Source organism: Bos indicus x Bos taurus, chromosome 3, assembly GCF_003369695.1.
Source record: "Bos indicus x Bos taurus breed Angus x Brahman F1 hybrid chromosome 3, Bos_hybrid_MaternalHap_v2.0, whole genome shotgun sequence".
Classification (NCBI taxonomy): domain Eukaryota; kingdom Metazoa; phylum Chordata; class Mammalia; order Artiodactyla; family Bovidae; genus Bos; species Bos indicus x Bos taurus.
In genome coordinates, this window is record NC_040078.1 from 67,621,008 (window position 1) to 67,635,599 (window position 14,592).

Here is a 14,592-nt window from a genome sequence, read left to right on the forward strand (position 1 = left end):
TAGCCATCATGGTCAACAGAAGAGTCCGAAATGCAGTACTTGGATGCAATCTCAAAAGTGACAGAATAATCTCTGTTCGTTTCTAAGGCAAACCATTCAATATCACAGTAATCCAAGTCTATGCCCCAACCAGTAATGCTGAAGAAGCTGAAGTTAAATGGTTCTATGAAGACCTACAAGACCTTTTAGAACTAACACCCAAAAAAGTCCTTTTCATTATAGGGGACTGGAATGGAAAAGTAGGAAGTCAAGAAACACCTGGAATAACAGGCAAATTTAGTCTTGGAATACAGAATGAAGCAGGGCAAAGGCTAATAGAGTTTTGCCAAGAGAACGTACTGGTCATAGCAAACACCCTCTTCCAACAACACAAGAGAAGACTCTACACATGGACATCACCAGATGGTCAACACCAAAATCAAATTGATTATGTTCTTTGCACGTCACTTAATAAGTACCCTTAAAAACAAGGGTTCCCAAGTCAAACAAACCAAATGGAATACCTGATTTAATTAATAAGCAGAAGTCTCCAAAAGCTTTCAAAATTTCAAAATAACTTCACTAGAATCCTTGCAGAAGTCTAATGAAAAATTAAACCTAGAAAAGATACTTAAAACAATCATTGTTCAATTGAATTGTTGTTCAATTGTGAACAACTGGGACACTGGAAAAGAAATTGTTCTTAAGGGCCTAGGTAAGTTTTTCAGCATCAACTAAAATGGCCCCATATGGGCCCCTTGCAAAGTTGGTGAAACAGGGATTTTTGGGGTAAAGTGCTAAATTATTTCCTTAAACATTTAGAGGAACTGAAAATATTCAGCGCCTAGTAAGAATTTATTTTGGCCTTATACCCTAAGCTAAATACACCCAGAGGGAAAGAAACATTCCAGCAACAGGTGGGTGCATGCCATTCCTTTTTGTGAGTCCCAAAGCCTCTTCTGTTCATCTCAGAATACTTGTAGATATTGGGACTTTGGAGACAGTTGTTCTGCACTTAATCTGTGTCTTTGTGATACAGATTTCCTATTCCCATCTTCTTTGAGACTTAAGATCCATTCTTTAAATATGCAGTTGTTTCTCTTCAGGAAAAAAAAGAGGGGGAAGAAATATTTGGAGATTGGGCAGATAAAAAAATCTTAGGTGTGTTTTTCACTAATATTGGTAACTATAAGATCTCTGCATCTGTGTGTATCTACATATTTATGCTGTAGATATGCATGTATATGTGTAGCCTCTGGATGGTACTGCAAAATTATTTTGTAAAAGAGCTTTATTTAGTTAGTTTGACCTCAAGCTCATAAAGATTGGGCATTCTGAAATTCTCAGAAATGTTAACAGAAACTAACTGAAATGCTTTTCAAAGTTATGTGATCTGAGATATTTTTAGTGAAGAAAAGCTAATTTAAGGTTGTTGGTTAAAGCAAACATCTTTTTAGAATTATCAGCACTAGGCTTGAAAGAAAAATAACTGGGTATGATGTATCCCTAAGTAATCTAAATAATTGTTAGGAGCAAGTAAGTAAATATGTTGTTGTTTAATTGCTCTTTTATGACCCCATGGACTGTAGCCCGCCAGGCTCCTCTGTCTGTGGGATTTCCCAGGCAAGAATACTGCAGTGGGTTGTCATTACCTTCTCCAGGGGATCTTGCTGACCCAGGGATTGAACCCATGTGTCCTGCATTGGCAGGCGGATTCTATAAACATAAGTAGGGTAAAAAGCTTTTAGTTGAGTTTTTCAAATTAGTTTCCCAAATCTTCTCAGTAAATTGAAACCTTAAAGTTTTGCCAAAATTAAGTTAAATGCTAGAAATGTAATGAATTATAGATCTATTATAGATCTCTCCAAATTAAAATACTGAACCATGGAATTATTGAACACAGGTTTGGGTCTTTCTCTTTCTTTCTTTGGCCACACTGAGTAACTTGTAAGATGTAATCTTAGGTTCCCAGCCAGGAATTGAACCTGGGCCGTTGGCTGTGAAAGCATGGAGTCTTAACCACTGGACTGCCAGGGACGTCCCTTTGGTTTCTTATTGTAGAAGAACTAAGATAAATTTGGGTTTATTAGTAAGGATGTACCATGTGGCTATACCTTCCACAATCTCTAGTGATTGAGGCACCCACTTCTTTGGGAAAATCATATGAATGTTAATGAAAACCTTGGGATTTCTTGGAATTATCACTGTCCCTATCACCCTTAATCCTCAGGTGAGATTGCAAGAATTAATGGGAAAAAAAAAAACTGTGTTCAAGAGGAACAAGAATTAATAACATGAGACTGAATGAACTGATAAGGATGATTTTAATTTTTATAACTTTGTGTTTATAAAGTATTATGGGTTCTTTAATGTTTTTTTTCCAGATTTAAAGAAATCTTTTTCCTTAAGCTGTCAACAACTTGGTAGGATATACCTTGGTGAATAAGGATGAAACATTTACTTTTTCTTCCTATCTGATCCCCCAAATTCAGAAACTCTTAGTGAATATTCTTATTTTCATTCTCTTTGTAACAGGACACAATTAGAAATATTGACTGTATTAATCTCTTTTGTCTGGAATGTTTTATAGTTGAGAGAGGTGTACATCAACTCAGATATGACCAGACAGTTTTAAGAAAACTGCTTGGAAAAATCAACCGGGTACTTTGCTTCCAAAGTTCCAGCGAAGCAATCTTAAAAAAGAACTTACATGGTCAATCATTATTCTTGTTGCACTTCTGTAAAAATCAGGCCAAGTTTAATACAGACAGATTAGTTTTACTGTGATTATCTTGGTTTAAAAAATCAAGTAATCATAGAGAGAAAAAATTATATTTGTACCTTTATAGATAATGGACTCTAATTGTCTTTCTGGTCTTATTATGTACCTGTAAACTGAAAGTGGATCCTGTATTTGTTTAGTTTCCTCAGATGACAATGACTCACCAAATTAATGTTTCCAGTTTCCTCTCATCATTTTGATTTGAAATCACTAAGAACAAAGGCAGGCATCCTTGGTAGCTCAGCTGATAAAGAATCTACCTGCAATGCAGGAGACCCTGGTTCGATTCCTGGGTTGGGAAGATCCCCTGGAGAAGGGATAGGCTACCTAGTCCAGTGTTCTTGGGCTGCCCTGGTGGCTTAGTCGATAAAGAATCTGCCTGCAATGCGGTAGATCTGGGTTCAGTCCCTGAGTTGGGAAGATCCTCTGGAGGAGGGCATGGCAACCCACTCCAGTATTCTGGCCTGGAGAATCCCCATGGCTGGAGAAGCCTGGTGGGCTACAGTCCATGGAGTCACAGAGAGCCAGACCCATTTGAGAGACTAAGCACAGCACAGCACAGCACAAGAACAAAGGCAGCCTTTGAGCCCTATCAGAAGGGACCTTACCAAGTATTTCTGACTGCTGACACTGCTGCAAAACTAAGAGGTATTTAGCCTTGGGTACACATCTCAGAGCCAAGGAAGATTCTGTCTGACATCTGGTCCTGTCCAAATGCTGGAGACCTCCGAATCAACCTGACAAAAAAGAGAAATAACTCACATTGATGTAGACTGCTTCTGCCCATGATGACAGATCAATACTTCATACTTTAACTGAAAGCTCTTCTTCTTTGCTTTCCCTTCTTTAGTCTGGCATTTACCTGGAAAGACAACACTGTTATCCATATCTCCCAAGCCATTGTTTAGAGGGATAACCTCTGGTATTTAGAACAACTTTTTTCAGATTAGGAGAAAATCTAATTGACCATTGGCTTGATGGGCAAAAGCAGCAGAACTTGCAAATGAATCCATTAACAGTGCCACCTAAGTAGAAGTAGTTTGTGCCCTGATAGGATTTGTCTTGGTTTGTGATGGTTATTTTCCTTGGGTCTATGAATGCCTAGATGACTGGTATATAAGCAGATAATACCTTTTAGGTTATCTAACTGTGCCCCTGTCTGTTCTAGAAAGGACCTACCAGAAGGCATTTAGGATTTGAAATTGCTTCCTTTGGCAGGGCAAGTTTCCCTGATAAGGAGTAAATAAAAATGAGAATATGATCAGAAGCCTCTCCGTAACTCTTGAAAGTATTGCAGAACCCATTGAAAAAGCGCTAGCTGCCTGGAAAGCTTTCTTAGGCTGTGGCTGTAGTTGTTCTTGATAATAGAATAGTCCTTGATTATCTTTTAGGTCAACCAGGAGGTATCTGTGCTATGGCTAGTATTACCTGCTATACCTGGATTGACACGTCTATGGAAGGTGAAACTCTATTACATAAGGTCGTTGAGCAAGCCAGTTGGCTTAAGAGGCTAACTCCTTCAATGGGGTCTTTGGTTGGTTTGAGTATTGGGGACCATGACTCTGAAGTGCATTCTAAGCACTGGGGATAATCCTGCTTATAATAATCAAAGTAGTCCCCATGGTGGGTTGTATTTTCTCAGAAGCTTTAAATTCATATTCATAGCTGCCGACCACCAAGCAAATGATCTCCCTAAGACTGGAAGGTCAGAAATGGAATGAAGAAGTATGACTTAAAATTTATGAACCTGGAACCAGCATCTCTGGGTGTCATGGGAATTAAGCAAAAATGTTATGGTTTCTCTTTATCCCCCATCACCCCAGACGCAGTTTGCATGATAAAACTCTTGCCTTTTTATTGTTCCTCCCCCCAGAAAGGGAGATATCCTGGCCTAAAAAGAATTTTTTTTTTTTTTTGCTAATAGCTACCTTGCCTTACCTTTCTTCCTGTGAAAACCTATTTTGTACAACCCCTCGGAGAACTCTTTCAGTTGCTGGATGGGATGCTGCCTGACTTCATGAATTGGCCTGAGAGAGTCAATTAGATCTTCAAACTAAAAAAGTAATTAACAACAGTATGGTTCTGGCACAAAAACAGATATAGAGAACAATGAAACAGAATAGGTAGTCCAGAAATAAACCTATGCTTGCTTATTTGTTAATTTACAGTGAGGGAAGTAAGAATACAGACTAGGGAAGAACACTCTCATGCACCTCGATGTTCATAGCAACATTATTTACAACAGCCAAATATGGAAGTAACTGTAAGTCTCTACCAATAGATGAATGAGTAAAGATGTGGTATATATATACAATGAAATATTACTCAGCCAAAGAAAATAATGGAATTTTGCCATTTGCAACAACACGGATGGACCTAGAGGGTATTATGCTTAGTGAAGTAAGTGAGAGAAAAGATAGATACTGTATACTATCACTTATATGTGGAATCTAAAAAATAAAACAGAAATAGAGTCAGAGACGGAGCAAACAGATGGTTGTCTGATGGGTGAGTTAAGGGGAGGCACGGGTGAAATAGGTAAAGAGGATTAAGAAGTATAAACTTCTAGTTATAAAGTAAATAAGTCATAGCAGTGTAATGTACAGCATAGGGAATATAGTCAATGGTTTAATAACTTTGTATGATGACAGATTGTAACTAGTCTTCTCATGGTGACCATTTCGTAATGTACAAAAATGGCAAATCACTATGTGGTGCATCTGAAACTAATGTAATTGTCTCAGTTATAATTCAGTTTTTTTAAAAAGTGAAAGTATGTTTTTCATTTGTTTTTTAGCAGCAAGGAAGAAAATATTTATTGTGTACTTAACAAAGCCCACCAGGTTGTTCACACAGGAGTACCTTCACTATACCTAGAACTTTAATTTTATCTTTGTTTATTTTATCTTTTACTTTGTTTCTTCAGCCTTCCATCTGTTTTGTCCTTGTTTGACATTTCACTTTCTTAGCCTTCCCCTACCCATTTTTTCCTCCTTTGCTTCTTAATTTATATCATGAACTCTTCTTATTTCCTGTTATTGCTTTCCTGAATCTGGAAGGCACTGTGATATTATACAAATTACTTAAGCTCTTTGAGCTTTAGTTTGAAGGGGAGATAATAATTTTTGTATACCTCAAAGTTATTGGTAAACTTAAATGAGAATATCTACAAACTGCTTCACATGGTTCTTGGAACACCTGTGTGCTATAAATTAGAGTTGCTCTGCCCTTCCCCATCCCTCTCCTGTCGTGTTGGTGATTACCTATGCACATAGTCTTGTTGCCACAGGTGCACAAGTTCTGTGGTGTCTGGGCCTGTAATGGTTTCCTTCAGATAGCCTGGGCTTCTGCCAAGCTGGGTTCTTTGCCTTATACATCTCTACAGCTGCTCCTTTATTAGAAATGCTCTTATTTCCCATCTGTAATCTTCCTGTTTCTTTCAAAAAATAGCTTAAGTCCCACTCCCTCTTTTTTCTTATCCTCAAACACTTAGAAGTTTATTTTTTTCTGAATTAGAACCTGTTACCTTTTTCCCTGTTGCTGCTGCTGCTGCTGCTGCTAAGTCGCTTCCGTCGTGTCCGACTCTGTGCGACCCCATAGACGGCAGCCCACCAGGTTCCCCCATCCCTGGGATTCTCCAGGCAAGAACACTGAATGCGTTGCCATTTCCTTCTCCAATGCATGAAAGTGAAAAATGAAAAGTGAAGTCACTCAGTCGTGTCCGACTCCTAGCGACCCCATGGACTGCAGCCTACCAGGCTCCTACGTCCATGGGATTTTCCAGGCAAGAGTACTGGAGTGGGGTGCCATTGCCTTCTCCGACCTTTTTCCCTACCTTGCTATGTTTATCCATCTCTGACTAGACTTGAAGAGAAGACCCAAGTCTTATCAGTTTTTGTATCCTCTATGAAAGGTAACCATGTGACATATGTATAGTGGGCACTTTTTATGCTTTGCATAGTGAATGAACTTGCGTCTGGCATTGGGGTTAGCAGACATTTGATCCTGCCCAACATGTCCATAAGACATTTGGTCCATGGCAAAGGATCCTTGAAATTTGGCTTGTCCAAATGTCCATGAGCATATTTAGTTCATTCTAGATGGTTCTGGACAGGACCAAATATTAAGGACCTTTTAACATGGACCAAGTGTCTGGTAGGGGTCCTTGGCAGTTCACTGGTGTGGAGTATCGGGTATAAGATTGACCTAGAAGTTACTGTGAGATCTGTGTAGTGATGAAGTTGTAGTTTTCAGACTATTCCTTGGAGCACTAGGGTGTCTTGAGGTTCTTTGGGTTTATGGATAAATTAAGAAAGGTACCTGATTTTTAGAATAGTGTATGTAGCTTCACAGCAGGAGGACAGGGGGATGGATATCAAGGCTATGCTTTAGCTTCTTGCAGTCCAGAGCAGCTCTGATTTCATCTTCTTTACATACTTGTCTATTATATAGTAAATATTTTATTGGAATTTAAAATTTGAATGAAGGGTCATGGTTGCAAAATGTTTAAAAAATTGCTCTGGTAAGATCATTCTACCGAGATGGATATAGATGCAGAAAAAAGCAGTTTTCTTGTCCTAGTGTTGCCTGTGAGTTCTCATAAATTTCCCTGGTGGCTCAGATGGTTAAGAATCAGCCTGCAATGCAGGAGACCTGGGTTCATCCTTAGGTTGGGAAGATCCCCTGGAGGAGGGAATGGTTACTCACTCCAGTATTCTTGCCTGGAGAATCCCATGGACAGAGGAGCTTGGTGAGCTCCAGTCCATGGGGTCTCAAAGAATTGGACACGACTGAGGGACTAAACACTTTTGCTTTCATACTTTGTAGCATATGATTTAAAAAAGGGAATGTTGTTTTCCTCCCTGGCCAGCTTCCTGTTTTATCAATAACCTATTCTAATGTCTGTAAAGCTTTCCTAAAGTGTCAAGCAGTACAGTAGCAATGAAAGTTTAATCTTTAGAACTACAATGTTGTGTTAATGAATTTAATATAAGCTGTATGAATATGTAAGCATGCGCATTCATTATTGCTATACATATTTTTTTCAGTTTCAGGTATGCCCCAAAAGTCTGTGTGTGTCTACTCCTGGACATCGCACTGATCTTTTTCAGAGGGATCCTAAAAATGTCCTGATAACTGATTTCTTTGGAAGTGTACGGAAAGTGGAAATTACAACAGAGACTATTAGTTTGCAGCCAGATTCAGGAGTCGTGGAAAGCAGGTATTCATCTTAAATTATTTTTTGAATAGAGTATTCTAGTCTCATGGTTTGTAAATTTTTATGTGATATAATAATGTGGTACATATACACAATGGAGTATTACTCAGCCATTAAAAAGAATACATTTGAATCAGTTCTAATGAGGTGGATGAAACTGGAGCCTATTATACAGAGTGAAGTAAGCCAGAAGGAAAAACATAAATACAGTATACTAACGCATATATGTGGAATTTAGAAAGATGGTAACAATAACCCGGTGTACGAGACAGCAAAAGAGACACTGATGTATAGAACAGTCTTATGGACTCTGTGGGAGAGGGAGAGGGTGGGAAGATTTGGGAGAATGGCAATGAAACATGTAAAATATCATGTAGGAAACGAGTTGCCAGTCCAGGTTCGATGCATGATGCTGGATGCTGGGGGCTGGTGCACTGGGACGGCCCAGAGGGATGGTATGGGGAGGGAGGAGGGAGGAGGGTTCGGGATGGGGAGCACATGTATACCTGTGGCGGATTCATTTTGATATTTGGCAAAACTAATACAATTATGTAAAGTTTAAAAATAAAATAAAATTAGGGAAAAAAAAAAAAAAAATAATGAGATGAATATTTGTATTTATAAATAAAATTACACCTTTCTACCCATTCTTCACTTTAGTTGGTTCTTTGCTTTTCAGATTAATGGGCAAAAGCTCTAAATACCAGTGACAAGCTAAGATCTTGATCAGGGTTATGCTGTAGCTCCAAAATATGATGTTTGTAAGTAGTGTGAATTCAGACTTGCTTTTAAAAAGATGAAAACTTCCCTGACAACTGATTATGTCTGAGCCATACTTTTCTGTCAGTAGAGGTGTATATGCTGGTTCAGAAGACCTTCATAACTGGGCAGGACATTTCAAAGATTAATACTCTCTAACAAATGTGTATTTTGTCACCTATTGCAGTAGAAGGTATTAAATGACGTAACACTGAATAGGGAAGCTGGCAGCTGGGCATTTAGAGTATAATAGGCCCTAGGAATCTGGCAGAGGCAAGGAGATAAACATAGAAAGAGGAGATCAGTACCAGGAGAATATAGATGCCAAATGTGTACTTCAAACTCTAGCACAGTGCTTCTGTTTTCAGGATTTCTCTGGACTCCAGCAGTCTGATTAGTTCTTTGCCGTGTGTTTTGTTTCCCAGAGTCTGGGTGGTTTATGAGTCTGGTTCAAGCCTATCTCTGGCTTTTGTCTAGTGTTGTATTCTATTAAACAGTTTATCTGGGGCTGTTGTAAATTTGAAGTGGCCTTTTATGAACAGGTCCCACTGTTCAGGATTTCTCTGGGGTCCCTTAGTTATTAGTTAGGGAAAGGAATGAGAGAAAGAGAGGTAGGTATACTCCAAGTACTCTCCTCTTGAGGAGTGGATTGTGTGTGAGTGAGTAGTGTGTGCATGCGTGTGTGTGTGTGTGTGTGTGTGTGTGAAAGAGAGTGAGAGACTGAGAGAGACTCGTTAATTTTGGCTATGTGACTTCAGAAGTATAGATAGTGTTCTGTTTTTCTTCTCTGTAAACATTTTTAAAGGCAACATACTTTGTTGGGGGTTAAGTAGTATCTCAGTTAATATTTATTTTTTTGAAATACATAGAAATTGATATTGTTTGCCATTCAGCTTTGTTATTTGGAATTGTTTCATGCTATCTATTGGAAACACATACTCCAGGGAGCTTTCCTGGATTGCCAAATGGCAACATATAAATTACTTTAAATTTTGAAAATTTCAAAGATTTGTAATTGAGGTTGTGAATGTTTTAGAAATAAATTTTAAAAGCTAGTAGTAAATGTATTTCTTATGAAGATTTGAAATTGATTTTATTATTATTTCCTATTATGATATTCAAAGTCTAGATTTTTTCGTTTTCAATTTCCTATGTCTGTTGGCTTTAAAAATATTTTCTCGAGACAACAGATGATATCCAACAACAGTATTACTTTTATTTATTATTTAAATACTGTTTTTAAGTTGCTTTTGTAAAATAGGTAAACTATACCTTAATACTTAGCAATTGAAATTGAGCTACTGTATGTCTTTTACCAGGTTCATTTTGTAATTTTCCTTGAACCTAAGTCCATAATATATGGGATACACCTTTTGTTAACCATCTGAATATTGCATTAATTTCCTATAGTGATAAGGACTGTCTTTATACTTCCTCTGTACTTATTTTCTATTCTGTTCATTTAACACAATATTAAATATAATAGTTGTACAATAAAAATGATTTCAGTGGAATTCTACTAAGTTCTATTATATATTCTGGAAAGATGAAATTTTATCTCATGAAGTATCTCTCTATATAATTCAAAAGCAAAAGTTGGTGCTGATAATTATCTTCATTTATCTTTAATTAAGGAGAAAATTATTTTAAGCATCAATGCCAGATATCAGGCACTGTATTTTGTTTTTTAATTTTTATTTTATATTGGAATATAGTTGATTAACAGGGTTGTTGCTTTCAGATGCTCAGCAATGAGCAGACACTGTTGAATTTGAGCACCCTCTAGTGTTTATGAATAAATTTTATTTAGAACATTGCTCACAGATGGTTTCATAATTACTGATACTTGTTATCTAATTAATTTAGGAGGATTCAATTCTCAACATATTCCAGAAATTTTTTCTTGGGTGATACAAATATTATCTCATTATTATAGGTGCTATTTATATGCAAATATGAGTGGCAGTTGGATGTTTGTTTAGAGAAAAGTATATTTAGAGATCAGCTATCACAAAAAGCTACTTTATTAAGGAAATTTGGGGATTGAATGCATATGTAATTTTACAGATCTTAGGTTAAAACATCAATACAATTACTGTTATTAAAATCGACAGTTAAGCTTTTAAAAATAATATTTTCTACATATATTAGGAAAATAATGGAACTCATTTTCCAGATTGTCTATATTTCATATTTTGTGTATTAGAGCAAGCTAAACTAAATTCCAATACAATGGAGAACATTAAAACATAAAATTGACTGAAGTAGCTATATGAAATAATTGTTTTTTAATATGTCTTCCAACATACACGTATTATATGAATAAGGTACAGTCATATACTTAAGTGATAATCATAACCTTAGCGACAACACTTGTTTCACCATGTGTCTTACTGTGTCTTTAATTTATTAAAATGAGGCAAAATAAGGAATGGCTGCAATAAGCTTGCCTTATATAACTTGATTCTGAACTGTTTTATCCCAGTGTACATAGGTTGACTTTGATAAATAAGCAAACAGCCTCAAACAGTTGGACTTTCTATAATATAGTAATAAGTCCATGTCAACGTTACTTGGTGTACCAGAGTACCCTAGGGAAAATAGCCTATAGCTTGTGAATGTAAAAATACCCACACTAAAATGTAGAAGTGTAAATTCTGTAGGCATTGTCCAAGAAATAATGAAATCTTGGACAATATCAAGTATAAATACTCAAATTTTACTCAATTTTAGGTGACATCTTACCCTGTCTGACTTTTGCTTTATGCTCTAAATTTAGGCATTTGATTCTATTAATTTTTGGCTGTTGTAATTTTATTCTGTCATACTATAGAATTTCTTTCTCTCTTGAGGCAGTCTTTAGCAATTAAAATTTTTGAATCTAATGGGAAATTTGAGCTGGATGCTATTCTTATAGATTTCTTATAGATAGAGGGATGAAAATGACCTTAACAAGGTCAGTCTATGTTTTGGACACCAGAGTAGAACTCTTTCAAGGGCTGGGTAAGGAAGTCTGCAGCTCATGTAGTCAGTCAAAGATCAGAAAGTTCCTGCCACAGTTTCTAGATTTTGAGCCTTTTCTGGGTGCTTCATGCTTTATATAAGGACTATTGCCTAGCCTTGTTGGATTGAAAATAATAGAATCCAACCTGAGCTAGCATTATTTCCTTAAAGATATTTCTTATATAGGTATTCTGTGTTTATGGGACCCAAGGGTAGCTTCCAGTAAGTGACTGGAATCAAGAAGCAGAAATCAGTCAAAAATGTGGGCATTACTCGCTCTGTCTCTGTGTTGTTCTAGGCTTTTCTTTCTCTCCTACTCTGAATGTAGGGCATAGAATGTGTTTACACTGCTCTTCTGGAGCTTTATATCCATTCTGTTCATCATGATACTTTGGCCAGCTGATGCGAAGAGCTGACTTTTTGGAAAAAACTCTGATGCTGGGAAAAATTGAGGGTAAGAGGAGAAGAGGGTGTCAGAGGATGAGATGGTTGGATAGCATCACTGACTCAGTGGACATGAATTGGAAGAAACTCAGGGAGATAGTGATGGACAGGGAAGCCTGGTGTGCTGCAGTTCATGGGGTTGCCAAGAGTTGGATACAACTTAGCGACTGAACAAAGATTGATGATAAAGTGCAACTAGAGAATTAACTTGCTCACCCTCCATTTTAAGCTCCACAGGGGGCTTCTTGAGTAGCCCAGCTTGAGTCAGTTGCTCACCTCTGACCCAGCTGGGCAGTAGTGGGGTCATTTGACACAAAATCTAGGCTACTGGAGGGCCATCCCCAGGTGGATAAGATGAACCTTCCAAAATAAACTTGGAAGCTAGGCGGATACCCTCAAGTAAAAATTACATTAATCCCATTTAATTCACATAATTATGAGGCAGGTAAAATTTTCCCATTATACAGATGAGTAAAGTGAGACTGAGAAAGGTTAAGAAACCTGCCTAAAGTCACACATCTAACAAATGGTGTAGCCAAAATATAAATCCAGGAATGCTTCCTACCTCTAAAAAATACATATTATTTTATTCTTTTATAATTTACCCTGAGTTTACTTGCCTTGCTCGCTTTTAAAACGATATAAAGTATAAATGATAGCACAGTGAATTATCAGAAAGCAACTGCTCATGTAACCACCAGAGAAAGAATTAGAACAAAGCTGGTATACCAGAAGATCCCCCATCCCTTACAGCCCTTCTCAGTCTCTGCCCTTTCACTCCTCCTCAAAGTTAACCATTTTCCCTTCTCTTAAACGGAGTTTGCTTTCTTGCCGTTCATCTTGGTTACATCACCTAAACAGGTATCTCTAAACCTTAGGTTTTGTTGCTCTTACATACTATAGTACTATGTTTTTGGAAGTCATTTTATATTGTCGCTGCAGATGGTGACTGCAGCCATGAAATTAAAAGATACTTACTCCTTGGAAGGAAAGTTATGACCAACCTAGATAGCATATTGAAAAGCAGAGACATTGCTTTGCCAAAAAAGGTCTGTCTAGTCAAGGCTATGGTTTTTCCAGTAGTCATGTATGGATGTGAGAGTTGGACTGTGAAGAAAGCTGAGTGCCAAAGAATTGATGCTTTTGAATTGTGGTGTTGGAGAAGACTCTTGAGAGTCCCTTGGACTGCAAGGAGATCCAACCAGTCCATTCTGAAGGAGATGAGCCCTGGGATTTCTTTGGAAGGAATGATGCTGAAGCTGAAACTCCAGTACTTTGGCCACCTCATGCGAAGAGTTGACTCATTGGAAAAGACCCTGATGCTGGGAGGGATTAGAGGCAGTAGGAGAAGGGGACGACAGAGGATGAGATGGCTGGATGGCATCACTGACTCGATGGACGTGAGTCTGAGTGAACTCCGGGAGTTGGTGATGGACAGGGAGGCCTGGCATGCTGCGATTCATGGGGTCTCAAAGAGTTGGACACAACTGAGCAACTGAACTGAACTGATGCACCTGTAGTTTTTTTTTTTTTTTCTTCTTCTTTTTTTAGTTTGGTAAAATTACCCTTTTTTAGTGTATATTTCTGAGTTTTGATAAATGCATGCACGTTGGATAATCACCATGCCAATTTATTATTAAAAATTTTCTACTCCGGCTTCTTTTACTGGCAGAATGCATGTCAGATTCATTCCTGTTGTCACATATATCTTTAGTTTGTGCCTTTTTATTGGTGTATCTCACCAATTGGAGGACATTTGCCCCCCAGTTTTAGGCAATTAAATAAAACCACTATAAACATTGTATACAAACCGAAGTTTTCACTTCACTTGAGTAAATATACCTAGGAGTAAGTTTGCTGGTTCATATGGAAATGCATGTTTAGCTTTATAAGAAACTTCCAAACTATTTTCTGTAGTCATTGTACCATTTTGCATTTCTGCAAATAGTTGTTCCATGTCCTTAATTAGACTTGGTACTGTCTTTTTAATTTTAGCTATTCTCTAGACAGGTAGTGATAATCTCATTATGATTTTAATTTGCAAACCCCTGGTTACTAAGGACATTGAGCATCATTTCATGTTGCTTACTGGTCATTCGTATATGTTTCATGAAGTGCCTGTTTAAGTCTTTTGCTCATTTTTAAAAAACTGGGTTATTTTCAACAAAGACCTACTGTATAGCACATGTAACTCTGATCAGTGTTTGTAGCAACCTGGTTGGGAGGGGGTTTGGGGAAGAATGGATACATGTATATGTATAGCTGAGTCTCTTTGCTGTTCACATGAAACTTTGACAACATTGTTTGCTAATCAGCTAAAAGTTCAGTTCAGTTCAGTTGCTCAGTCGTGTCTGACTCTTTGCTACACCATGGACTGCAGCACTCCAGGCCTCCCTGTCCATCACCA

At 37.6% G+C, this 14,592-nt stretch overlaps 1 protein-coding gene across 1 annotated transcript in view; it reads left to right on the forward strand.

Annotated features, from left to right (window-relative positions):
• PIGK (phosphatidylinositol glycan anchor biosynthesis class K) overlaps window positions 1-14,592 on the forward strand; it is a 140,414-nt gene that overhangs the window by 44,378 nt on the left and 81,444 nt on the right. The window contains exon 9 of the mRNA XM_027536849.1: window positions 7,810-7,982. Coding sequence (XP_027392650.1) covers window positions 7,810-7,982 — 173 coding nt within the window. The remainder of the gene's footprint in view (window positions 1-7,809; window positions 7,983-14,592) is intronic.